The 23,979-nt window shown below is 34.5% G+C and overlaps 4 protein-coding genes and 1 non-coding gene across 5 annotated transcripts; 2 read left to right on the top strand and 3 right to left on the bottom strand.

Moving 5' to 3' along the window:
* Positions 1-204: 204 nt before the first annotated feature.
* On the bottom strand, positions 205-2,031 carry LOC124636523 (protein FAM177A1). The gene is made up of 2 exons (XM_047172643.1): positions 1,806-2,031; positions 205-1,406 (listed from the first exon to the last, which is right to left on the bottom strand). The coding sequence occupies exons 1-2, from the start codon at positions 1,944-1,946 to the stop codon at positions 1,128-1,130; spliced, it is 420 nt and encodes a 139-aa protein (XP_047028599.1). The 5' UTR covers positions 1,947-2,031; the 3' UTR covers positions 205-1,127.
* A 565-nt stretch (positions 2,032-2,596) lies between these two features.
* LOC124636503 lies at positions 2,597-8,373 on the top strand. Its single transcript, XM_047172618.1, has 10 exons — positions 2,597-2,890; positions 3,180-3,373; positions 3,705-3,766; positions 4,474-4,660; positions 4,799-5,640; positions 5,727-6,349; positions 6,681-6,800; positions 7,487-7,635; positions 7,892-7,986; positions 8,120-8,373. Exons 1-10 carry the CDS (start codon positions 2,783-2,785, stop codon positions 8,344-8,346), a joined length of 2,607 nt encoding a protein of 868 aa, XP_047028574.1. The 5' UTR covers positions 2,597-2,782; the 3' UTR covers positions 8,347-8,373.
* On the top strand, positions 6,552-6,623 carry Trnae-cuc. Its single transcript has one exon. It is a non-coding gene; the product is annotated as a tRNA-Glu (tRNA).
* Positions 8,374-9,924: 1,551 nt separating the features above from the next.
* Positions 9,925-15,119, bottom strand: LOC124636405 (upstream stimulatory factor 2). Its single transcript, XM_047172488.1, has 7 exons — positions 14,977-15,119; positions 14,762-14,805; positions 14,474-14,560; positions 13,858-13,935; positions 13,216-13,328; positions 12,592-12,776; positions 9,925-11,905 (listed from the first exon to the last, which is right to left on the bottom strand). The coding sequence occupies exons 1-7, from the start codon at positions 15,030-15,032 to the stop codon at positions 11,746-11,748; spliced, it is 723 nt and encodes a 240-aa protein (XP_047028444.1). The 5' UTR covers positions 15,033-15,119; the 3' UTR covers positions 9,925-11,745.
* Positions 15,120-20,017: 4,898 nt separating this feature from the next.
* On the bottom strand, positions 20,018-23,751 carry LOC124636553. The gene is made up of 4 exons (XM_047172685.1): positions 23,620-23,751; positions 22,480-22,714; positions 21,848-21,937; positions 20,018-21,356 (listed from the first exon to the last, which is right to left on the bottom strand). Exons 1-4 carry the CDS (start codon positions 23,620-23,622, stop codon positions 20,119-20,121), a joined length of 1,566 nt encoding a protein of 521 aa, XP_047028641.1. The 5' UTR covers positions 23,623-23,751; the 3' UTR covers positions 20,018-20,118.
* Positions 23,752-23,979: the final 228 nt, after the last annotated feature.

Genomic DNA, 23,979 nt, shown 5'->3' with positions numbered 1-23,979 from the left:
ATTTCTGCCTGATTTAATTTTAATTACATTTTAAACGTAGTAAAACACAATGGACTAAAGTCCGTAATGTGTTTCCGTTCCGTTTTACGCTTGAAGAGTAAATACCACACATACTTTCCCCTTTATAAAGTGCGTGGTGTGATAGTGATAAGGATAATATTATAATGATTGTGAATGTCGACAGAAATCAATAACAACAAGATGTAGTTTCTATGAAATGTATATTTAATTCTACATCATATATCAAACATTAGTCGTACCACATTTTAGTCTCATTCGTAAAATTCATTAAGTGCTAATTTTACCGACGACATATTCGGACTTATTAACGGAGATATGTAAGCAGCAGAAACAGATGGTATAAATTAAAGATTTCGGCAAAATACATCATTAGAAATGTTAACAGCCTTCAAAGGGAAACCCACACGAAATGGATGTGGATCCCAATAATAAAATACAGCTTTAAGCCAGTCAAATTACTAAAAATACAATTTATACAGAACATTTTCAACTAATGTTTAAAATAAAATAAATTATATTATTTAATAAAACATTCTTAACAATATATATAACATACAATAAAATAAAGCTCTTATCCTTTCAGTTCCTTGCTATACAATAATAATTAATATTATGCGAATTACATTAGCACACTACTTTTATTTTTACTTTAATTCTATGTTAGAAATGCTCATACAATTGTTAGACATTAAAATACCCATTTTTACCAATCAGTTGAAAATCAAGAATACAATTTGGTAAATAATACACATAAATAAAATCATTTATATGTCAATATGTCTCTTGACTTAACTTTGAGGATTGACCTGTAAAACCAGTTTCCAGCCTTGTTTTCAATTGCATAAAAATTCTATAAAACCCTATTATACTAACATTTAGAATTTTTCCAAAAAACTTATGTTCACAGATTAAATATGTGAGACATACACACCTACAAAGATTCATTAAGCCATTCTAAGCAAAATACTGCAATAATTTCACAACATATTGAAGTGCATAGTTAAAAGTTGGTCTCGATTACAAGAAATACTAGTCTGTTTAATCAGGAATAGACTAGTCATGTAAAGATTGGAGGGAAATAAATTTTATATATTAAATTAATGCCATTAAACTTCTGCAGGCTTATCAAGAACCTTGATAGGTTCGTTAAGTACTAAAGGTATGTCCCCGCCTCCATTCTTCGGCACCCAACCAGCCGCGTCTTCATCCAATTTCCTCTTTTCTTCTTTCATTCGTTCATATTCATCTATTTCTATTTGGTACTTTGGAGTAGTTATGCCAAAGAAACCAGCCAGTGATTCCCCTGCATAATCTACTGCGTTCAGTACCTTGTTGCCGGACTTCCATGCGTAGTGCGAAAACCAAGGGCCCCATGATAACGTTTTCTGTAAAGTATAGAATGCTGAATAAGTTTATGTTTATGCCTTTTTTATTTGTGAAGATCAGTTCAGTAATGTAACTGTAACAGCTGTAACTGGAACTGCATGCTAAATAATTGTAATATTGTGTATCTTTGTTTATCTATATATAATGAGAAGATTCATAACCATGTACATGAACATGGCATTCCAATCAAGATTAATACATAATAAAAATCAACTCATTGTTTTGATTTCCTCTAATTGAAAGGAACTTATTAAAAACTTAAGTGAGAAGAAATCGAATGTAAATTGTACGCAATAAAACCAGCCTTATCGTCATAGATATTATTAGAAACGAATTCACCAAGGCCTGACCTCAGTCGAAGGTAATAAAACAAACAAATGTATGTATCGCTTACTCACCGGATCCACATTTGTTTCTTGAGGTTCAGTCGCTAATTCCGTGGCCACTTCTTCCTCTATTTCTTCTTCAACCCCATCGCTGAAGTGCAGAATTCGGCCCGGCTTCTTAATAGTCACTTGAGTTTCCCCGCTTTTCTCCATTTTTAAATAAATTGATATTTATTCACAGTGGAATCGACACTGTTTATTTCTAGCAATAGACGTCTTATTATAAACCATTCATTCTTTGTTGTCATTCCATTCTTTGTCAGATGACAATGGCATTAAGAGCAATGTTACCATAAAAGGCATTGAAAAATGTAGAAAATTGAAATAATACAATGTGTATTTTTTTTCTCGCGCTACCAGAACAAAGTAATTACGGCTTTTATACTTTTTATGTTTTTCTCAACCAATTGTAAAATATATTAATACAGTAAGACCACAAACATTATTTAGCAATTTATTCGATTTATCTAGAAATTAATATGGCAAAGTATGCATAATATACATACCTCTAAATACTCTATTCGCAAGATTGGAAGTAAAAATATGATGAAAACTATAACGTCATGAATCAAGGTGGTAAGTAAAATAAATAGAAGTGAAAATTAATAATTCGTTATCATTTTAAAAAAGTAATCTAGTTTAGAATAAATAAAATAATTACGATTTTGTTTCATTTAATGGCAATACATTAATTGCGTTCCCGGTTAATATCAGGATATAAGAGGATTTTAAGCATCATTTGAAAAATACTCGTAAAAAATGAAAATGAGTGGTTTTTGTTTGACGCAATGACGCTTCAATGTCACACAGACAGACGTCAAATGACGGCCCTAGGGACTCGAAGTCAACAAATCAAATAAACAATAAAATCAAAATAAGTAGAAATCAGATAAATTGTTTGCTAAAATGAATACTTAGCTTTGGGATTTAATGTTAAACATACCAAAAAAGACAACCCACCGACCCAAAATGCCTTCTAAGTTGTAGCCATGGAAGGATTTTGTAGAGGTTGTCTAATAAAATATAATGAACCTATGGAGTTGCTGCAGTATACTGAAAAGAATAGAAGACTGTTTGTTTATTCCACTGGTTTGCAGGTAAAATTTTAATCAACTTATTAATATATACAATAATTTCATTAAATATCCTTATTGTTTCCCTAACTGTGTAATTAATTATTGTGGCCACCGTTTACGTTCAATAATTTACCTAAATCTATTTGGCACGGTCTTAATTACCTCCAAATAAAAAAAAAAAAACAAAATCTGAAGACACTGTTTATTATGTGCTAAATGAATGAATACAAGCTTCAATAATTGTTTGAGTTCATATAAATAGTAAAATATGATTGATTTTTATGTCATATTCCACTATTCCTGATTTCAGGTGAAAAGAAATGACACATTCACATTCCAGCTATGTAAAGACTGTTTCCTAAACATGAAGGCAGCTTGCAAGTTCAAGAAACTGTGTCGGACATCAGATAAACGCTTTAGGAACTACTTAGCAATCAAAGATGTTGGGGATCCTCTGGACTTCTGTACATTCCTTAAAAATAGTGATGACACTTTAACATTCCGGTAATTATCAACTTATAGATATTTTCCTACTGGTGCAAGACAAATGTGATAATATCTGTATCTAATTTAAGCAACCCTCCTTCAGTACTTCAGGACTTTGACAGTATAAGTTATATAAAAGGTCCATTTTTAATTCTTAAGTTTTTGGGCTCAAGACTACAAAGCCATTGATAATGAATCGGCAGAACAACAAAATATGGCACATTTACCCTGAGTGTTGTTTCTCTACATTAATTTGTCCTCCACTTCTCACAAACTTTTCTATTCGTGGTTGCTTATTCATGAAGACACTTAAGTTTGAACATCTATAATTTGTTAATGCATTTTACAGTCTTCCAATGACAAGTGGGAGCAGTACACCAGCAAACCAAAAATGCAGAGATGATGATAACGGTAAGTACCTATGACAATTCTATACTAAACAATAAAACTAAGTATATCTTAGACATCAATGGCTGATAAAAAGGTGTAGGAAAACCTCTTGAGGAAACCTGGACTATAATGTCTGAAATCACCAACCCGCATGCAAGCGTGGTGATTAATTCTCATTCCTTCTCCGTGTGAGATAAAAAGGCTGTAACAGTAACACCAACAGTAACAGTCCTTTTACGTATCATGTAAGTAATCAGCTGAAAAGTAGAATTATAGTCTAGTCTTGTATTAGACGTTAATTTATCAATCCTGAAAAAAGATCAAGCACTTAAAATACTGAATAAAAACAGAAGTGATAATAGTTTTCGTCTCAGTCATAAACTTGCATCTGGTCCAAAAGAAGGAAAGGTTTGTTTTGATAGCTGAGATATCAGTTTCAAATAATTCTAAGATATTTTTGAGATAAAAACCAGACTCCTGATTGATCAAAAAATTTGCAATGAAGTAAATTGAGGTAATGTCTACTTTGGTGTTCCTCAGGGTAGCATACACAGTCCAACGCTTCCCCAATGCCAACTATAATGCTGCAAAACGCTTTTAATTTCATAAGAACTACCTTTCCACTGTGGAAAGTACTTTAGACTAAGTTTGAATAGGTAGTTGTGGCCCATAATTTTAAGTGGATTTCATAATCATGTTTACTGACAAATATTAAATGTGCGTTTCAGAATCAACATGCACGAGTATCCGTAACTTCATGACGGATATCCTACAAGGCGAGGAGATGCCGGACACTGAAGCGAGAATCATTAAAGAGGTTATAGAAGAAGAAGCTGATGTATTGGATGACTCACTTGATTCACACTGGTTGCAGGATGATATGTCCATTGATACGGATTTTAGACTGGATTTTAGGTAAGCTTTGAGACAATTGTGACATCATTTGTAACAAGGCAGCTATTATTAATATTATTTTATTGAACAGTAGTGAAGAAAAAGAAAATTCATGTCGTAACATTCTATAGATAGGTATACTTATTTCATTGCTTTTAGTTTCAGCCCGTTTTCAACACCGCGCACCGTTAACAATGATCGATGCTACACGCCCAAGAAGTATGTAGAACAGAAGGAAGAACAAATCAATTTTTACTCTGTAAACACTGAAAAACAGTCCGAAATATTAAAAGATTTTACAGATGCTTTTAAAAATAATGATGTATTGAAAGGTTTTGAACTTGACAAAGTTAATCATATTGATAAATCAGAACATAATGAGAAACAAATAAACACTTTTGATATAGATGAAATTGATGGCAAATATGAAGGAAAAAGTAAAACTGATATCAATAATCGCAATAATTTAAAGGAACTATGCAATTATGGCTTAGATGACATTGATGGTGTCGGGAAATCTGTTAATAATAGTGTGAAACAAAATCAAAAGTTGAAAGAGCTATTAGATCTAAGTCTAGATAATATTGACAGCATTGACAAGCCAGACAGCTGTACAAATAAAACAAATCAAAGTCTCGGAGAATTATGTGATCTGAGTTTAAGTAATTTTGATGATTCAGAAAGATCTGAAAGTAATACTTTCAAAGATGATCGCTGTATTAAACAATTATCAGTTTTTGAAGAAATCAATGCAATTGGGAAATCAGTCAGAGGGTTAGAGTTGCCAAATCTAAGTATTTTAGATAAGACCAAAATAAACGTATGTCCAACTAAAGATGTGATTGGGTCTATACAACCTGCTGAAATTAGTAATAGTAGTATTAATATTGAAGCGTTATTGAAAGACAAACCCTGTACAATAGACAGAAATTTAGAAGAGGCACTAAAGAATACAGATAATAAAGAGTTTTCTTTGGATGATTTACTTGTTTCCCCACCAGGTAATATTGATAAAGTATTTCTAATGAAATCTTTACTAAAATAGATACATTAATGTCATTAATATACGTTTTTTCGATTATTTCAGTGTACCAACAGTCAGCTGCCTCCACGCCAACAATAAATAACATATTATTTGGCGAGAAACTTGATATAGTCACCACTAACAATATAAATCCGAAAATTGGACAATGTATAGAAACATATGACAATGTACAAGGTGATATAGAAATATTCGAAGAATTCTTCCAGAATGATACAAAAGAATTTGAATTGGATGATATCAAGAAAGGAAATGGTGGTTTTAAATCAGAAATTGATCAAGGAACTAGTGTTCTTGAAAATGGTACTGTAGATAATAAGGAAAATGAAATAATGATGATGGATGTAGATATACCTGATGTTAACAAATTATGTACTGATAACAACGACCATATTCCTGAATCAACAACTGAGAATACTGTAGGAGTAGTATCTAGTACAACTGAAAATCAAATATTTGATATAGAAACTACATCATGTAATCTGTGCAACAAGCAATTTCGAGATGAAAGATCTTTGTTTATACATTTAACGAAAAAGCACAACATAAAAGTGGAAAAACCTAAACAAAAACGGAAAAGAGGCAATAAAACAAAATTGTGCAATAAATGTGGGAAGGAAATCAACGATAGTAGTGCAAATTACTCGAGGCACGTAAAAAAATGTGGGGTAAGTCGGAAATGGTGTTGTCACTTTGTTATTGACTCTATAGGTACAAACATCATCATCCTTTTTCAGAACATCGTGTGTTCTTCCATTCTGTAATTACTTTTTTTCAATTAGTTTACTCCCAGAAAATACAGACAGTAATTCATAAGAAACCAATAATTTGTATCCAAAATAATCCGCTTATTTTACATGTTCACTAACATCCGATATGGTCTAGTGGCTAGGATACCTGGCTCTCACCCAGGAGGCTCGGGTTCGATTCCCGGTATCGGAAATCTTTTTAAATGTTTTTCTTGGGTAGAGATTGAGTTGATTTTTTTTTTTTTTGCAGGAACCCCAACAAACATTTAAATGCAACCGTTGTTTGGAAGAATTTAAGTCCGAAACTAATCTAAAGAAGCATATGACGTCTCACACAAACATGAAACCTTTAAAAATACCTAGCAAGAACGTAAGTAATAAAAATAACTGCGCAAATCTATCTCAAGGAATCATGGATATATCGTTCTCGGAGACAGATTTCGAGAAGACTAAATGAAGATATCCAATTACCAATTACTTCAAATTTTTAACAGTAAAAGGGTAACAAAAAATGTGCAAACGGACTTTTGCACGTTAGCCGTTTTCTGCGCTGCGGGTTGTTCGAAAGAGATACCGCGGCCCTAGTACACAAAAGGCCTATGACGGAACACGACGGTTTTTAGTCAGTAAGAGTCTGACACTCCCTCACCGCTGCTAACCCACAGCGGGAGGGGTCAATTGATGATTTTTGACGTCGTTAAAAAAAGCCGTTTTCCCGCGGATTCGTCCGCGTCCCATGAGAAATAATGCCCGTACCGGGATAAAATCCAGCCTGTTAATCAGGGAGAGTGTAGCTTTCTAACAGTTCGAGAATTTTTCAAATTATAGTAGATTATTTATATGTCCTTTGTAGTGTAGTATTTTACACAGTCTGTCTACATCTCTATATTCTAACTCTCCTTCTACGGGTCTGCTGGAAGAGATTTCTTTAGAAATAAGCAGCACCTTTATACTATTTTATGTTTTACTTCTTTCGTGTGTGTTTACTGTGTACATAAATGGTTAAATAAATACAAAAAATATTTGTAAATAAAATATGTTTTCTTCACTTTTCAGGACTACGTATGTACCATATGTGGTACAAGCATGAACAGGCTCAGCAATTTCACTCTGCACATGAGGCGACATACTAAGGACTATTCAGCCACGTGTAAAGTATGTGGCAAAGGTTTTTATAGACAATCTGAATTGGTCACTCATATGAGGTAAGTTACCAATTTAGCTTAGATAGTTAGATGTTACAGTAAAACTGGTTCTATTTTGTTCTAACTGCTTACTCACTTTCCTGTTGTCTATGACCCCTTCCATACCATAGTCATAGGTTCAAAGGGTAAAGCCTATCGTTAAGACTACTTTGTTGTCCGTCTGTCACCAGACTGTACCTAAATCTCATGATCTGCTGTAACAATTGTTTTCACCGTTACAAAAATTAGAACCTACTCATTTTTTTTTAAATTCCAGACAACATACCGGCGAAACTCCATATTCGTGCAGATTCTGCCCACGGTTATTTACTCGTAAAGACGTCTTGACTAGACACGTTCTCATACATTTAAGTAAGTGACTTCTGCTCAATTATCATTTGTTTTCTTTAATGTTATGAATACCTAGCTGTACTGTTTTATTAAATGTATGTCCCCTATAACACTAAGTGAAATAATTTAACGTTTGTGCTGTTTCCAATTCCAGATGAAAGATTATTCGAATGCGACTATTGTGGCTGGAAATGCTTTAAAAAATACGATTTACGAAGACATTTACAGTGTTGTATGAGAAAGCGCGGCAAACTGCCTAGCGAAAAAAATATGGCGGATGATAAGAAAGAAAATGAACAAATTACTGTGATATATACAACGGGCGACGATACCGCAATTAAAAAACAATTGCCGTTCATAGAAACTGAATTGAGTAATTAGGAAACGGAAAATAAATTAATGTTATGATGACTTGTTTTATTTTTTCACCAAAATACAGGTCTATTATAATTTTATCTAGACACACGGCAGTGTGTCCGCCAAGTTCGAGCAAAAAAAGCGACACACCGGCCGTGGGTTATATTACACGAACCATTTCGGGCCAAATTCGACCCCCCTATAACTCAAAATCTATTTTATTTACGCATATCAAATTTCTAGTATCTGTTAAGACCCCCTCACTTATCTAAAATACAAAATTTCGTTAAGATACCTGTTGTAGGTCTTGAGATATTGACGTCAGAAAATCGCTATTTTTACTATACACTCACTGACTGACTGACTGACTCACTCATCAAAAACCTAGACCACTTCCAATGGTCGTATTGACTTGAAATTTGGCATGGAGGTAGGTCTTTATGTTAAGGTAAAGGGAAAAATCTGAAAATGGCCAAGTGTGAGTCGGTTTCAAAATAATGAAGGTGTTTTATACCCGGTGTAAATTTAGGATACCCCTAAGGAACTAAAACGAACTAAATTTATCTATATTTATATAATATATCTTCGAATGGTCGTACCGATCTGAAATTCGTTACAAAGGTTTGTATTTATTCAAAGTAAAGTAAAAATCTGAAAACGGCCAAGTGTGAGTCACTTTCGAAAATAACGAATGTGTAACTTTGATCCACGAACATAATATATGATAACATGTCATGTCAGTCAGTTGGTAAATCTAGTCCATTTAGTTAATCTAGTTCATTTCTTTGTAAGAAGCATAGTGCATATTCAAAAATCTGAAAGATAGTATAAATGAGACATTTCCTTAACTAACTTAATCATAAGAAAAAAATAAAATAAACAACCTTACAAAAATAAATGAAATCCCACCCAAAACAAAAATGTGAAAGGCTGCCAAGTTCGATAATATGGGAATGCTTCGCCTATAAAAGAAGTGAGATCTGAATAAGTACAAAGTTTCATACACATACCTCAGTTAAAAATAGTTACTTTTTAATGATGTTACTTGGCAAGTTTTAATAGAAAATTATATACTTGATTCATTGCGTTTAGTAGGTTTATAACAAGGTGTGTGAAAACTTGCCAAGCAACATTATTAAAAAGAAACTATTTTTAACTGAGGTATGTGTATGAAACTTGGTACTTATTCAGATCTCACTTCTTTTATAGGCGAAGCATTCCCATATTATCGAACTTGGCAGCCTTTCACATTTTTGTTTTGGGTGGGATTTATATTACCCATTATAATCCGTAACACGACTTCCTCTCTCGGACCGAATTTTGTCCCTCAATTCAATTCAAATCAATTCAATTGCAAGTATGCATGCTATGGTTAGTGGTTACATGTATTTTAATAACGTGTGGCGACTCGCGCATGTACCAAAGCAAAATAGGTACTCACTCGCATGCCCTTGTCACTTGCGCATGCTAACTTGCTCCAGCTTCATGCACCGTGTAGACACACCCTTATGTCAAACCTGCTTGGCCTAAATAAGGGTCTTTTGTAGGTATAAAACAACTCGAAGATTCGGTTTTCAGCTATTTAAAATAAAACACAAAACCTCAACAACACCTGATTATATTCAAGTAGGACTGTGCTACATAAAAAAAATATAAAATACCAAATGATTTATCCTGCAACATAACCGGCGTAACATTTATATGCATGTATCTCCTTGTGATTCATTTGTATGTGGATTTTAAATGCTGTCATCAATTGTAAGCCAATTGTTAAATAATGAACAAATGAACTCTTAAAGCTAGCATACCCTACTTTAAAACTATTTGCTTACGCACTCGTAAGTTCTATAACTAGTATCATATAAAAATGTATAACTAGAACAACATACATAGTTATTTTAGAACATTCATACAGGATTTTGGACCCATTAGCACGAAGGAAGAGGATTAATAAGTTGTGATTCTATAAATAATTTAGCCGTCATTCAGTGCAAATGGGTTCCAGCACTAAATAGACTTTGTTCAGTATACCGCGGCCTGAAAATTAACACCTTGACGTCATTTCGTATGTCAGTTACGAATACATCGTCATGTTATTCTCGGCTTGGTACAGAAAGACATGCATTCAAACTTCCTAACTGCAGAACTATAACTAAGCACCTCTAGCACGAACAACATTTTCGTAACTAAAAAATAAATAAGCAGTAACGTAAAAACAAACCTCATACTCTATGCTGAGGTTCGTGCTATTGGTACTTCTGCCTTCAACATAGGACTGGCATTTCAGGATAAGACTCTGCACCTAACAGGCCTTATTTATAGAGTGATATGTGAAAAGTCACACCAATTGAAGTCCTGGAACATTGCACAGTCCAAAGCAGTTTAAGTGTGCACTGGCCCTTACAGCCAGATTCCATCAACATCACCTTAAATTTTACTATAATATTAATTCACATAATTTTTGTATACAACTTCAATTCATACTCTCTTGTTTAATTACTTAGAGCTATCGTTAGGCGTCTAAATTTTAGTGCCACAGATCACAGACACATCTATTGTATTTACTATTAACACGTTTTGACTACAAACTTTAAAAATTGTAACAATGATTAATTTTAGCAGTGGAAGATGAAATAAAAAAAAAATAAGAGGTGACAAAACTTCTGGTAAACAAATGAAAAGTAGTAAAAAGTTTCTTACTTGAATTGAATATGTTATGCTTTTTTTGTCCACTACTGGACTCAGTATAAATCTCACAATTATTGACTTCTACAAAAACAATTTCAAATATTTCATTTGGTACAAAAGATTGACACCCCTATCATATCATGTCAACAAAATATAAGTCTATTGTGATATAATTTGTCAACTTATACACCTAAAAAACTCACAGAAGCGTCAGAATTAAAAACATTAACTAATTATATTCATAAAACGAAAATAATAACAACAAATCATTACAGTGTATAAGTTGTCAATATACAAGAACTAAAATAATAGGATAAGATAAACATTTCACATTGACTGAATACTGCCTCAGCTGCCTTGAGAATATCCAGTATTTGGTTCAATACTACTAAAAACTAGATATGAACATGCATTCGATCTTTTTACTAAAACCAGCAATGTTCTACCATATTTTCAGGCCAAATAAACATTAAAATAAAAACAGGCTGTTGGCTACCCAGTTCATAATATAATCATACTGATAAACCATAAGGCCCAAAATGGCTCATTGAATCTCATGCAGCCCAAAAACATTGAGTATTGCTAGTTGAAAAAAATAAAACATGTGTCATTTGGTTTGACATAACGACAGTATTGATTATAATGTGGATTAGGTCTCTTTCAGTTGTCACTTCACAAACAGTCAGCACCTTGGTTAATCTATTATCAAGTCCGTCACATCACTTTCAGTTTGAACTAAGATTTCTGACCTTTCGGCCTGTGGGATAACACTATGCAGTTGTCGGCTAACTGGTTGCGCATTGAACCGTTTTCCTTGCGTACTTCAGCCAACTCCTGGTTGAGTCTTAATATTTCTAGTACAAGTTTCTCGTTCTCAACTTCCAGTTTCTCTAGTCTGAAACAATTAATTAAGGTAAATGGTGAGCGAGAGACAGTTACATAGGATTTGTAGAAAATATACTTTTTGATGTAGTTATAACAATTATACGATACTAGCAGTTTTCCCGCGGTTTCACCCGCGTCCCGTGGGAGCTACTGTCCGCACCGGGATAAAATATAGCCTGCTACTCGCAGATAATATAGCTTTCTAATGGTGAAAGAATATTTAAAATCGGTCCAGTCGGTTTTGAGTTTATCCATTACAACCAAACAAACAAAGATTTCCTCTTTATAATATTAGTATAGATAAGGGTAAGTAAAATTTCTATTAAATAAAGAAAATAAAGAGTAGGAAGTAAAATCTAGGCCTTTTTTCATAATAGGTGGTTGTCTAGATGTGTCTAATAACTCTAGCTGGCATTCCATTTTATTCCTTATTATTTCAAAAAACTAAATATTATCATTAAAAACATTCAATACTAGGTGTTTTTTTGTTGTTATCTATGTTAATATTTTTGGGTTTGTAATGTATTTATATCTTATCTTTGCATGAGATAAATACTGATCTCATCTATTGTATCACAACATCCACTATCAGTTAGTGAAACAATAAATATAATGTTGAATAGGAAAGCTTTCTTCCTTCTTTACACATTCCAACCTCTTTGCTGGCATTATAAAAAAAAATGTATAGGTACCAACCTCTTTTGTTTCTCCGTAAGATCAGTTATGTGGTCGCAGGCCTTAGCTAATATTCCTCCTTTGCTAGCAGAGTCAGGCAGTCCCGAATTGGGCACAAGATTAGCAAGCTTAGTGATCCAACTGTTAATTTTATCCCGGCGGCGTCTCTCTACTTCATTGTGAGTCGCTCGCCTTTTGTCGTCACGCTGTAACAATAAGGAGATTCATTATACTGAATGTTTTATTAGACAATTCTTCATAGTGAAGTATAGACAACAAAAGCGTATACGTACTTTTTTTACTACATATATACAACAGACAATACTTTAAATAATATTCATAGAACGCATTTTGATTTATGTTTAATTAAAATAATGAATGGTGTAATGTATCTGGCATGCACATTGTATTCTAATTGTTATAATTAATACCTTTAATAATTTTGGCAACTGTTTGGCATCGTATTTATCAGACTAACAAGGTTTTAACTATATCAACCTAAAAAAGCTAAAAAGATTTTTTTAAAAAGCTAAAAAAAGCCTTTGGGTGTCTAGAAGTCGGTGGCGAAACGAACATTGCTGCATCCACTAGATACAAAACTGATGCAACTAACTAAAGGTATCTTTTGGTGATTTTAAAACAAACCTTTTTTGCAGTGACTGCTTTGGCAGCCATAGGATCCCTTCGAGTATTCTTCTTTGGTGTAGTTGTAGTACCAAACACTTCCACAGGGTTGCTGATTACAAAATATTCTGCATCTGAAAGGAGGTTCAATACTATATTACTGTTCATGAGTATCTTCCGTGCCTTTTTCCCAAACTATGTTGGGGTCGGCTTTCAGTCAACTGGATGCAGCTAAGTACCCGTGTTTTACAAGAAGCCACTGTCTATCTGACCTCCTCAACCCAGTTAACGGGCAAACCAATAAACCTGGGTAATAAAGTTTACTCACTATTCTCGCAATAAAGGATAAGTTGAACTTGTTATGGAGATCATAAGAATAAATAAACAAGCATTGCTTATTTTTGATCTATCTGACACTTTCAGAAGACATGCGGTCAATAGGAATAGACAGCTTTTCATTCATTGATGTCTAAAGAACAAAGATTAATAGAAACCCTCATAAAGAGTATAATATAGGTAACGTTTACCCATAGAATGGATTTAATGGCACAGTCCTACTATTATACATAGATAGGGAATATATGGATGGATTCAACAAATTAAATATATTTTGCTTAACATGGTGGTGCTTGCTTTTTAATAATGATTCAGATTCACACTTACCAGGCGATGGTGAATGCGTGATGTTAATTCCAGCCTGTTCCCCAGTCATAGTTATTAACTTATATTTCACAGAGCCAGCTGAAAGAAAACCATTCTATTAGGTCATTGTCCAGGACTGAAATAATTTCTTAAGTGGGGCAGTTTAGAAACAATATTATATGCCAGTTTCCAATGTTTGCAAAGTTAATCAATAGTACCTGGTATAGAACTTTAGTCCAACACTAAAGTTCTATACCAGGTACTATACTCTAGAAAATTCTATGAAAGAAAGCCAGATTTCTTGAATATCAATTCAGACAAAGATGTTTTCATATAATAAGAATAAGGCAAGATGGTTGTAAAGCAATAACATTGTTATCTGTTTTTATACATTGCTGAACTAAAAGTTTATGAAGTAAGCCACTGTTTTGCTTGTCACTAGACACGGTAGTCACTACTGATGTTAGGATCAAAAATAAGTTTGATTTTTCAAAAAGCTGAAAGGCTGTATAATTATTGTACATTTAAAGCATAAAAAGAGTGCATTCTTTTAACTTAGGAAAGATTTTGAGTTGGGCTGATCTAATGAATATTGTCACGATTATAAATCTATGAATAAATAAAACAGAATACATACATATATCTTTGAAGTCATATGTAGTGGAATTCTCGTTAGTATCCAAGTAAGGCTGAGCCACAAGTTGAGATCTCTCTTCGTTACTCCCTGTAAATTAATCATAATTAAATTTAACCTAATTGAATCCCACCCCCATGACACTGCTTAATGCTCACAGATAATTAAATTGAAACTTCTTACAGCAAATTAGGGTTAATGCTGTGCAACAGTAAACAAATACATAAATGTCTGTTCAAATAATAATTATGAAGAATAAGAGAAAAAAATACATTGACACTAATTACATACCAAATGATCCTTCATCTACCATGCCCAAATATTCACTATCTGCACTGCAAATAAATGCGATAAATTAAAATACAACACTTGAAAATAAAATCTATATCGAGAGAACACTGCGTTGACTGCCAAGTTGCAAAACTATAAAGCAATGACCTTCGGTGCTTTAAATCCTTATTATATAATGCACTATACAAATAACACCAAATTCAACAGTATATTACCTGTTATCAAGTGAATTTTCATGCATGTCATCAACGTCAATTTCTACTTTGGCCATTGCGCGTAATTATTTTTGAATTTCCACAATTTGATCACGGGAACAAAATAAAAGGGTCATGTGATGAGACCACAAACAATGCAAACCACATAAGAGTTGCCAGTCTTTTTGTCTTTTATTAAAATTAAATGATGTGTGTCTATGGTTGCAGTAATATTTATATGGAAAAAGTAACTTAATTAAAAAAGAATATTATAAAAAAGCAAAATAAATATAATAATCACTATATTGTAAGGTTTTCTGATAAAATATTTAATAGAACTTTAAAATTAAAACAGAAATGTGGGTGTATCCAAACATAAATATTTCTTAAAACACTGCCATCTCGTGGCATGACATAGAACTAACATAGAACTTTAGTTCTATGTCATGCCACGTCTACAAGAGGATGAACTTCATCAGACTGAAAACTTTACTCTAGTAATAACTTACTTGGCAAAATAGTGTTTGAGAAATAAATGAGGTCGCCAGCGTCTCATCCGCGGCAACACGGAATACCGATGGCAACCTAACAGATTTTGATATTTTATTACTTTTGGGGGCTCGCGATCACAAGTGGATCGTTTGAACGCTACTCAAACGATAGGAGGCGTCAATGTCTAGTATTTCAAGAGATGGAGATGTTACGGACCAAGTGATAAATTGGGCAGTATACATAATGCCCGGTCATTATGAAAAATGCCCAATATGAGAGCGCAATTTGATAATAATTATTCAAATAATCAAATTGACCGGGCACTAAACATATTGCCCGTGATCTTTTGGGCAAAGTAATACAAACATATTTAATTTCATTTTTTTTATTGTTATTGCCATTTAACTTAAAATAAACTAAATATTAAACCACTTAAATAATCAGCCTCATGATTTGGATTAATTATGAAGGACTTCTGCCTTTTTTCATCAAATGACCCCCCGCTGTGGGTTAGCAGCGGTGAGGGTGTCAGACTCTTACTGACTGACCGTCGTGTTCTGTCGTAGGCCTTTTATGTACCAGGGCCGCGGTCTTTCGAACAATCCCTCAGCCCCGGCAGACCTTGGCCCTGATGGCCCCGCTGGGGTTGCTGACATCTCTTTGAGGAGCGCGTGGAACAACGCGCGCCACCGACACGGGTCTGTTGCCTAAAAATAGACATGAGCGAGCCACCCGAACTCACCGCCCACAGACCCACGCCTACGGTGGCCGGGAGTCATCTCGCGACACCCGGCGCCCGTGGTCTACCTGGTCCAGCGCGGCGGCCCGGATGAGAGGTGCGAACTCTCTGACGCTCCGCCGCCTCCTTCTCGAGCATGACTGCTTCGCAGAAGGAGGCGACGGCATCCCATTCCCTGTCGCCGCCGCCTAAAGCCTCGACTAGGACCCGGCGGTGCTCTTCCCACGCAGGGCACTCCTGGACTGTGTGGTCCACCGTGTCCTCGGGGCTGTCCACACAGTGTTGACACCCGGGCGCCTCCTCACAAGGACTTCTGCCTTAAAAATCCACTATTTTTTGCATATAAATGTTAAGAATGGCTGTCTCTGATTGGTCAAAGCGTGTCACGCCATGCGTACTTCCCTCCCCGCCCTCGCTCCGCGTAATATATAGCTTTATTATCAAATTGCCCTACTGTCATGTAGCAATATAATAATGCCCGTGCAATGTGATAAATAATTAAGTTAAGATAGTTATTAATCACTTGGCCCGATAAAGCTAGACATTATTCATAATGCTCGGGCATTATTTATAATGCCCGAATTAATCACATGGTCCATAACAGAGATATTATTTACCTCGATGAGTAGGCAGACTGATAGGATAGTCATGACTTGTAATTTTAGGAATGTTGTAATGTTAGGAAATGACACGTTTTGATAGAAGTTTTATTTATTTAAATATTTAAATACAAAAAATCAGAAGAATCAAACATAGCTTAACATTATCCGAAATATTCGATCATCGAAAAGCTCACACTTTGGTAAAAACTCCCTGCTATTTTTGCAGCTTTTGAATTTTAATCACTATTTCCTACGTACCTAGGTAAGTAATAATTATTAACTAAATATAATTACATATACAAGTAGGTATTGGGTACCTATAGGTACCTAATTGTTTAGTAAGGAGGTAAGTACATGAAATTGTCTTAAAATCGGAATACAGATAATCTACTTACACAACCTAAAAAAAAAACAAGATTAGACTAGATACCTAGATACATATTAAACCGACCACAAAGTAGCCTTTGTCTCTAAATCGCCTCTAGGTGTAAACTCGACTGTAGGAAGTCCCGTCTGTCTTTGACAAGCTTTGCGAGTCCCCCAGGGCTTTGGGAATACGGAAACCGACACTCACTGGTCCAAACCAGTTTTGTCGGGTAATTTATTGCATAGAAGCACTTACGATACTTTTTTCTACCACTGCTGTTTCGTGAAATTGTTGCCAAGCCAGGTACCTACTGAAAGATAGGTAGATCGGGTACCTACCTACGTTGTTCATTAAGGTATCATGAAAACACTGCAGATAGACCTTCCCTGCAGTTGCACCAAGTATTCCCAATTTAACTAGAGGCATTTAGGGCTTACAGTGAAAATGTTAATTAGCTTTACAGCGCAGTAAACCGCTCTTTGGAAGCACGTAGGTAGCTCGTACCTACCTCGTATGCTAACGAAGTCAGTTATTTAGAAATGTTCACGTCTTGCAATGAACGTTCGTTTTGATTCTCCGAAAGATACTAGAACTAATTTCTATTTATAATTATCTAGATAAATTGAATAGCAAATCTAAGCCTATATAAATTCTGTACTAGCTTAGATGGGCCTCTATGGAGTCTATATATGAGTTCGATCAGTAGCAACTCTAGTCTATATATAGTATAGGCTTCATATCGTTTCGCGACGAATCAGTTGCTACTGATCGAAAGTATGGCGTAGTGCTGTAAACCAATGTGTCGATAAAAACATCCCGTATGACAGATTTATCGATGGCTCGACACTCAATAGGTTGATCGGTGGTCGCTAGAGATAGCATTGAAGGAGCAGATGAAAGGCTCGGCTTATCGACACCATGCAATGTGACAATGCAGCCCTCTTTTGTGTACCCTACTTAATAGGTATGAAGCCTTTGCATTTGTACCTAAGTAGATGTAGTCATTTGATAAAGTGCAGTACACGCTTTCAAGTGCTATGATGGAAAGCAATAAAGAAATTGATTTAGATTTGCCTATACATATATTATATCACTGTGAAAGATAACTACTTAATTACTGAGTTATACGGTTTCTCGCATAATAAAAGCTAAAGAAACTGGAAATAGAAAGTAACCTTTCCTGAAACCCTAGTTGTATGACCTTTGGTTAAAATCAGTAGGTACCTACCAACTGCAAGTCTGGTAAATGTGGAGTGCTTAAATGTACCGACCTATAATATCCGACATTAGACACCGGACTTTGCCCTTGTAAACAGTGTGTGGGTTTGTCACGTTTTAAAGAGCATGACTAGTAGTTAATCTTCAAATGGCTCGTAAACCGATATCTCTCCAATAGGTACATTTAGGATTAGTTTCAACAAGTACATAACTAAGGTAGGAACTTAAGATTTCTTTTCCCACATAGGTAAATGAAAATGGGAACTTCTCCAATAATGATGAGACTCCAAAAATGGTGAAAAAAATTAATTACTAAGATTTTCTTCTTAGAATTAAGATAATTAAATATACACAATACAATGTCATACCTAATATTAAAGTTCGGCCATTCAGAGAATGCGTTCCTGACACGTCGCGATTGAACTGACGACGTAACTTTGCAATGGCGTTGCAGTTACGATAAAAATATTTTTGCTGGTTGTTTACCGTTTTAACCATTGAGGAGCATTAAAACAACATTATTATATCAATAATCAATGAATGTTATAATTTTGTGCCAAACTGAGTGTCAAATAACTTGGTAAACAATATTTTTCTAAATCTATACTGCGCTATTACAAGGTTATGTCAGCGGTTTATATTTTGTAGTGCTGTGCTAAAAATAACAGGCAAGTATCGTAATCTGTTCTTATACAGTTATAATATAAAATAATACGTTTTGATTTTCTTTTTAAGAATTGGAAAATAATGGACTATAAGACTTAATTAACTTTTATGAAATATAAAAATAAAACTATGACCAAACCGCATTTTTATACTTAGATTAAAAATGGTAACCCCAAATGGCGTTATGGGCCGCCATTTTGTGACGCTAAAACAGTCGTCCGTTGTCGTTTCGTGCGCATAGACCACGTTTTTCAAGTGTTTTCGATCTGTTTTTATTTGATTACCCGGCTTTTGTTAGACCGAGATATCAGGATTGATTCTGTTATTGATAATAATATAATTATACATGTAGGCGAAGATGATGATGAAGACACCACCTCCTCAAGCAAATCGGAGTCTGATTAATATTCTGTTCGCACATTCAATTCAATGTACTTGTAACAAAGAATAAATAAAACAATTTTATTATATGAATATTACCTTTTTTTTGGTTTCCACTTAAATAACTAAAATATAAAACAAATGATTCCGCCAATTTAAAACGAAAATAATCTTAAAATAATGCGGCGGTTCATTTTGAAGGAACGGTAACGAACTCAGTGTTATGTTGTGCCCATCACTAGTCGTGACTAACTGATAGGTGTCAGGAACGCATTCTCTGAACGGCCGAAGTATAGTTGCGTAATTTTTTTTAAGTTTATCATTAAACAATGCAGAACAGCTTTAGTCTGTTTAAATAATTTATCTACATCTTATTTAAAGAAGGGCAAAAGATTTTTGTGTTTTTTGTTTGCACCCAAAAGGCTCCGAAACTACTGAGCCCATTTGAAAAAATTCTATCACTGTTGGGAAGCTAGACTATTCCAGTACCATAGGTTATATTTTGTCAGGGTACAGTGACAAATTTCTCCGGGACGCGGGTGAAACCGCGGTAAAGCAGCAATTAGGTAATATAGTAATGCGTAAGATAAAAAATAATTCAATTAGGTAAGAACCTACAATCAGTCAGTTTCACACTCTTTTCACAACAAATGGACAAAATACACTAACACTAGATAACAATGATAACAAAAAATACGCTATTTCATAAATTTCACTTTTAAGCTTGCTTGTTTTTTAAGTAAGTCATTTTTTTCCTCAGGACTTAGGCTGTGGTACTTTTGTAATTGGTTTTTTATGCTGTTAATAATAGACACCACATCTAAATACCCCATATTCATTTCATACCCATACTCTTCGGCATAACGTACCAAGGTATCTCTTGCATTCACATCCAGACCTGGCCTGGCCTCCAAGTTATTCTTGCTACCACGTTTGGGAACACTACCGGTAAAAGAACAAACGAATAAAGCTTCCACTTTAAAAATTTCTTCAAGCAGAGCTCTGGCCAATTTTGTAGCATCTTGGTTTGTCTTTTGGCATTTAATGAGACCTTCTTTGGAAACATAAACACCTGTGTGTGGCATAAGTTCTACAAGACCTGGACACGGCCCTGGATATAGAATAGTCCATTTAGTATCTCCAGTACTGTAACTAGATGCATCAAACGGTGGCTGTGATTCAGAAGTATTTTTGAATCTTTCCCTATCGTCTTTCGACTTCTTCCTTGATTCCTTCGATATTTTTTCATTTTCATTTATTACTTGTTGAAAGTAATTAACTGTATTGTCTAAAATTGACATCGTTTTTTTATATGATTCATTAAACTCGGTACAAAAGTTTCTGCATTGATTATGAACTTCGACATTAATTTGACATAGGTTTGTGTCCGAAATGTCCACATCGTCATTTTCATTATTGTCAGACGGTTCAGACTGATTTGATCGATTACTTTCAGAAACCGTTTTCTTAGATCTTCCTTTTTTTACAGTCAATTTATTTTTTGAATTTAATTCATAGCCAGGAACGTAATCTGAACCTGAATCTGAAAAATCATCGATATGGCGGTAATAGCCATCAGGCTTAGACGACTGAGCTCGAGCAGACCTTCTTGATGTTGTGGGAGTATCATTATCTTCTATTTCCGTATCATTAGATATACTTTCAGATTCTTCAGCTTCAGATTTTTCAGCTTCAGATTCTTCAGCTTCAGATTCTCCTGATGAACTTGAGGATGGCGATTCATGTCGATCACTATCTTTACAAGTACCTAACATTTCCATTAGTTTTGATATTTGCAGTTTAATCTCAGCATCTTTGCTTCTTTTGGCTTTAGCTTGTTTGTTTTGCGTCTTGTCGCCAGAATCAGTTTGTTTGCGTTTAATTTTTTTCGAAGATGATTTTTCTTTTTCTGAAGTAATTTTTGTTTTTTTATTTTCTGCAAGAAAAACGTGTACTCAGATCAGTGAGATTAGTAATATTATATTAAGGTCCGTTTTCACTGTTTACCGATAAAGTGTCGGTTAGTTATCCAATATTTAATACTATCTGCTTAATAAAGGCTGCTTACAACTAACGGGTAACTGGGTTGAGGAGGTCAGATAGGCAGTCGCTTCTTGGAAAGCACTGGTACTCAGCTGAATCCGGTTGGACTGGAAGCCGCCCCAACATAGTTGGGAAAAGGCTCGGAGGATGATGACGAATAAAGGCTGCTTACAAATTCTTTCAGATATCGCTATCTGAGACCTGTGAAACTATAAGTTATAGTTTATCTGTCAGATAAGTCCTGACAGGCTATCATAAACTTTATCAGTAACCGGTGAAACTGTCCATTATATCGTCAAGTAAGAAAATAATTAATCTAAATATGATAGATAAGGAGGCATACATGGAACTATGATATTATGTCTGGTCTAAGTTTTTAATTACCTGGTTTACTATTGTCTGACTGATCTTCAGTTTTATGTTCATCTCCAGAATTGTTGTTTTTCTGTACTAGAAAAGCGTCTTCTTGAGAATCTATAAAAATTTCGTTGTTGTTAACACAAATAAATAGGTAGGTATATACCCAATATACATAATACAGTGTCCGTAGATATTTAAATACTAAAATTAATATTAGACAAGTAAAATTATATTTTGAAAGGAATGCTATTCTCCTATTGTATATTTCCATAAATGCTACTAATATTACATTTGAAAGTTTTTGTGAGAATGTATATTAGTTATTCTTTTTGCTTTTTTTACACACCACGTGAGCGGAGCCGCGGGCGGAAGCTATACATATATAGTATATAAATAAATTGTAAGTATTACGTCCATAGTTAGTTCAATTTAGATAACTTGTTTATGTTGTCAACACACAACAACATCTATGTATAAAAATTAATTCCCATATCCCGTGGCCAAGCCATCAAAAAAACATTTACGCTGAAAATTAGAGGGAAAATAGCAATATAGGAAAAGGTCATAGGTTAGTTTTTGGCACCATCCCGTTGCGGGAAGCAGTTATCTCGGGAAGCGGGTGAAACCGCAGTCGGAATCAATACTATCGAACTTACCCGTATCATGTACCACTTCGCCAAACAATGTAGGCCATCTTTTATCCAAGGATTGGTTAATGACTCTTGCAATATTATCTCTTTGTTCGGAAGGATATCCAAACACCACGTCGTCATTATCACAGTCTTTCACCTTTATCCAAGTCCTCGGTATACATACATATTGTTCAAGGTCATCATTTCTCTGGCTTAATATTTTTATAACCACAAATCTCTTGTATTCGTGCGCCATTATCTGTGAATAATATACAATCGTTTAATAAAGTAAATCTTTATCATCAGTTAAAACCTTTCAGTTTATAAGTTATGATTAAGTAGTGTCTTCTGTGGTCAAGATTTATTTATTTGATTAAGATAAAATACCTACGGCTCTGATTTTAAGTTATCATAAAACATACAAGCATAGCCCACTTTCTATAGTACCAAATCCAGAGTTTGTCCACCTAAAGTGAGCCTCATACAAAATTCATTTATTGACACTGGCACTCAAATTCCGACCTTGCGACAAACGCTAGATATGTCTGCATGCATGTTGATTTGTATGCAGAATATTCTGGAATTTTACGAACGATTCGCCCGGGTCAGTATTGCGTCATCTCGTGATTAGGGAGCCCACTCATTGCAGCGCTTCGGAAGAAAGTATTGCAGACACTCAATTGATTATCGTCAATCAATCGATTGTTTCAGGCCTTGCCAAACTTATACAGAATTTTGGTAAAATCTTTTCTAATTTATTACTGCAGCTACTTTGATATCCATTCTTGTAATTAAGTTTATGTAATGACCATTATTATGAAGTAGGTAAATAAAAAAACTTTCAAATTGTATTATATGTATTAAGATTTAAGCATCCATAAGGGTCGGACGGTCAGCGACAGTGGCTTTGTTTATACTACATAGTGATAGAAAATATTGAATAAAATTAACATTGATATAGCACCGACACCGACAAAAATAGTTTCTCGCTCAGGGATTCCCCGTCGCCACAAAACAAGCGCGCCTCAAGGTCGGGACCTCATATCGTCGTAATGGGAGCGCTTAGCAGACATTTAAAAAACAGGTTCGTGCCAAAACTTTATGAATATGTAATAAAAATAAAGATGAAAAATCATGCTCAAAAATTAATATACATGAGCTTACCATAATCAAAATTCTGTTATACAAAACAATTTTATTATATTTTTAGTGGTAATATTGTTTGATACACTTATTAGAGACGTGGCGGCCGACTCGGCGCGCGCCGATTACTGAGTGCCGATCTGCCGAATGATCACGCGTCCTTTTCTTGCAAAACTTCAGTCTGGAGGGCTTTGGCCGTTGTGTTCGTAATGCGTAGTATATTATTACGCCTTTGTTTTATGTCAATCAATTTGAAATAAGAGCCGTTATAAGATATATTTTCCATTAATTTATAAACATTATTCCTTTCATTCACAATCTTAACATGTAACTACCTACCTTTACTTTGTTTGATTCTATGCGTTATCTACTACTCTCTTA

Source organism: Helicoverpa zea, chromosome 14 (assembly GCF_022581195.2).
Source record: "Helicoverpa zea isolate HzStark_Cry1AcR chromosome 14, ilHelZeax1.1, whole genome shotgun sequence".
In the NCBI taxonomy this organism is placed as follows: Eukaryota; Metazoa; Arthropoda; class Insecta; order Lepidoptera; family Noctuidae; genus Helicoverpa; species Helicoverpa zea.
This window is presented reverse-complemented; position numbering and strand designations above follow the sequence as displayed.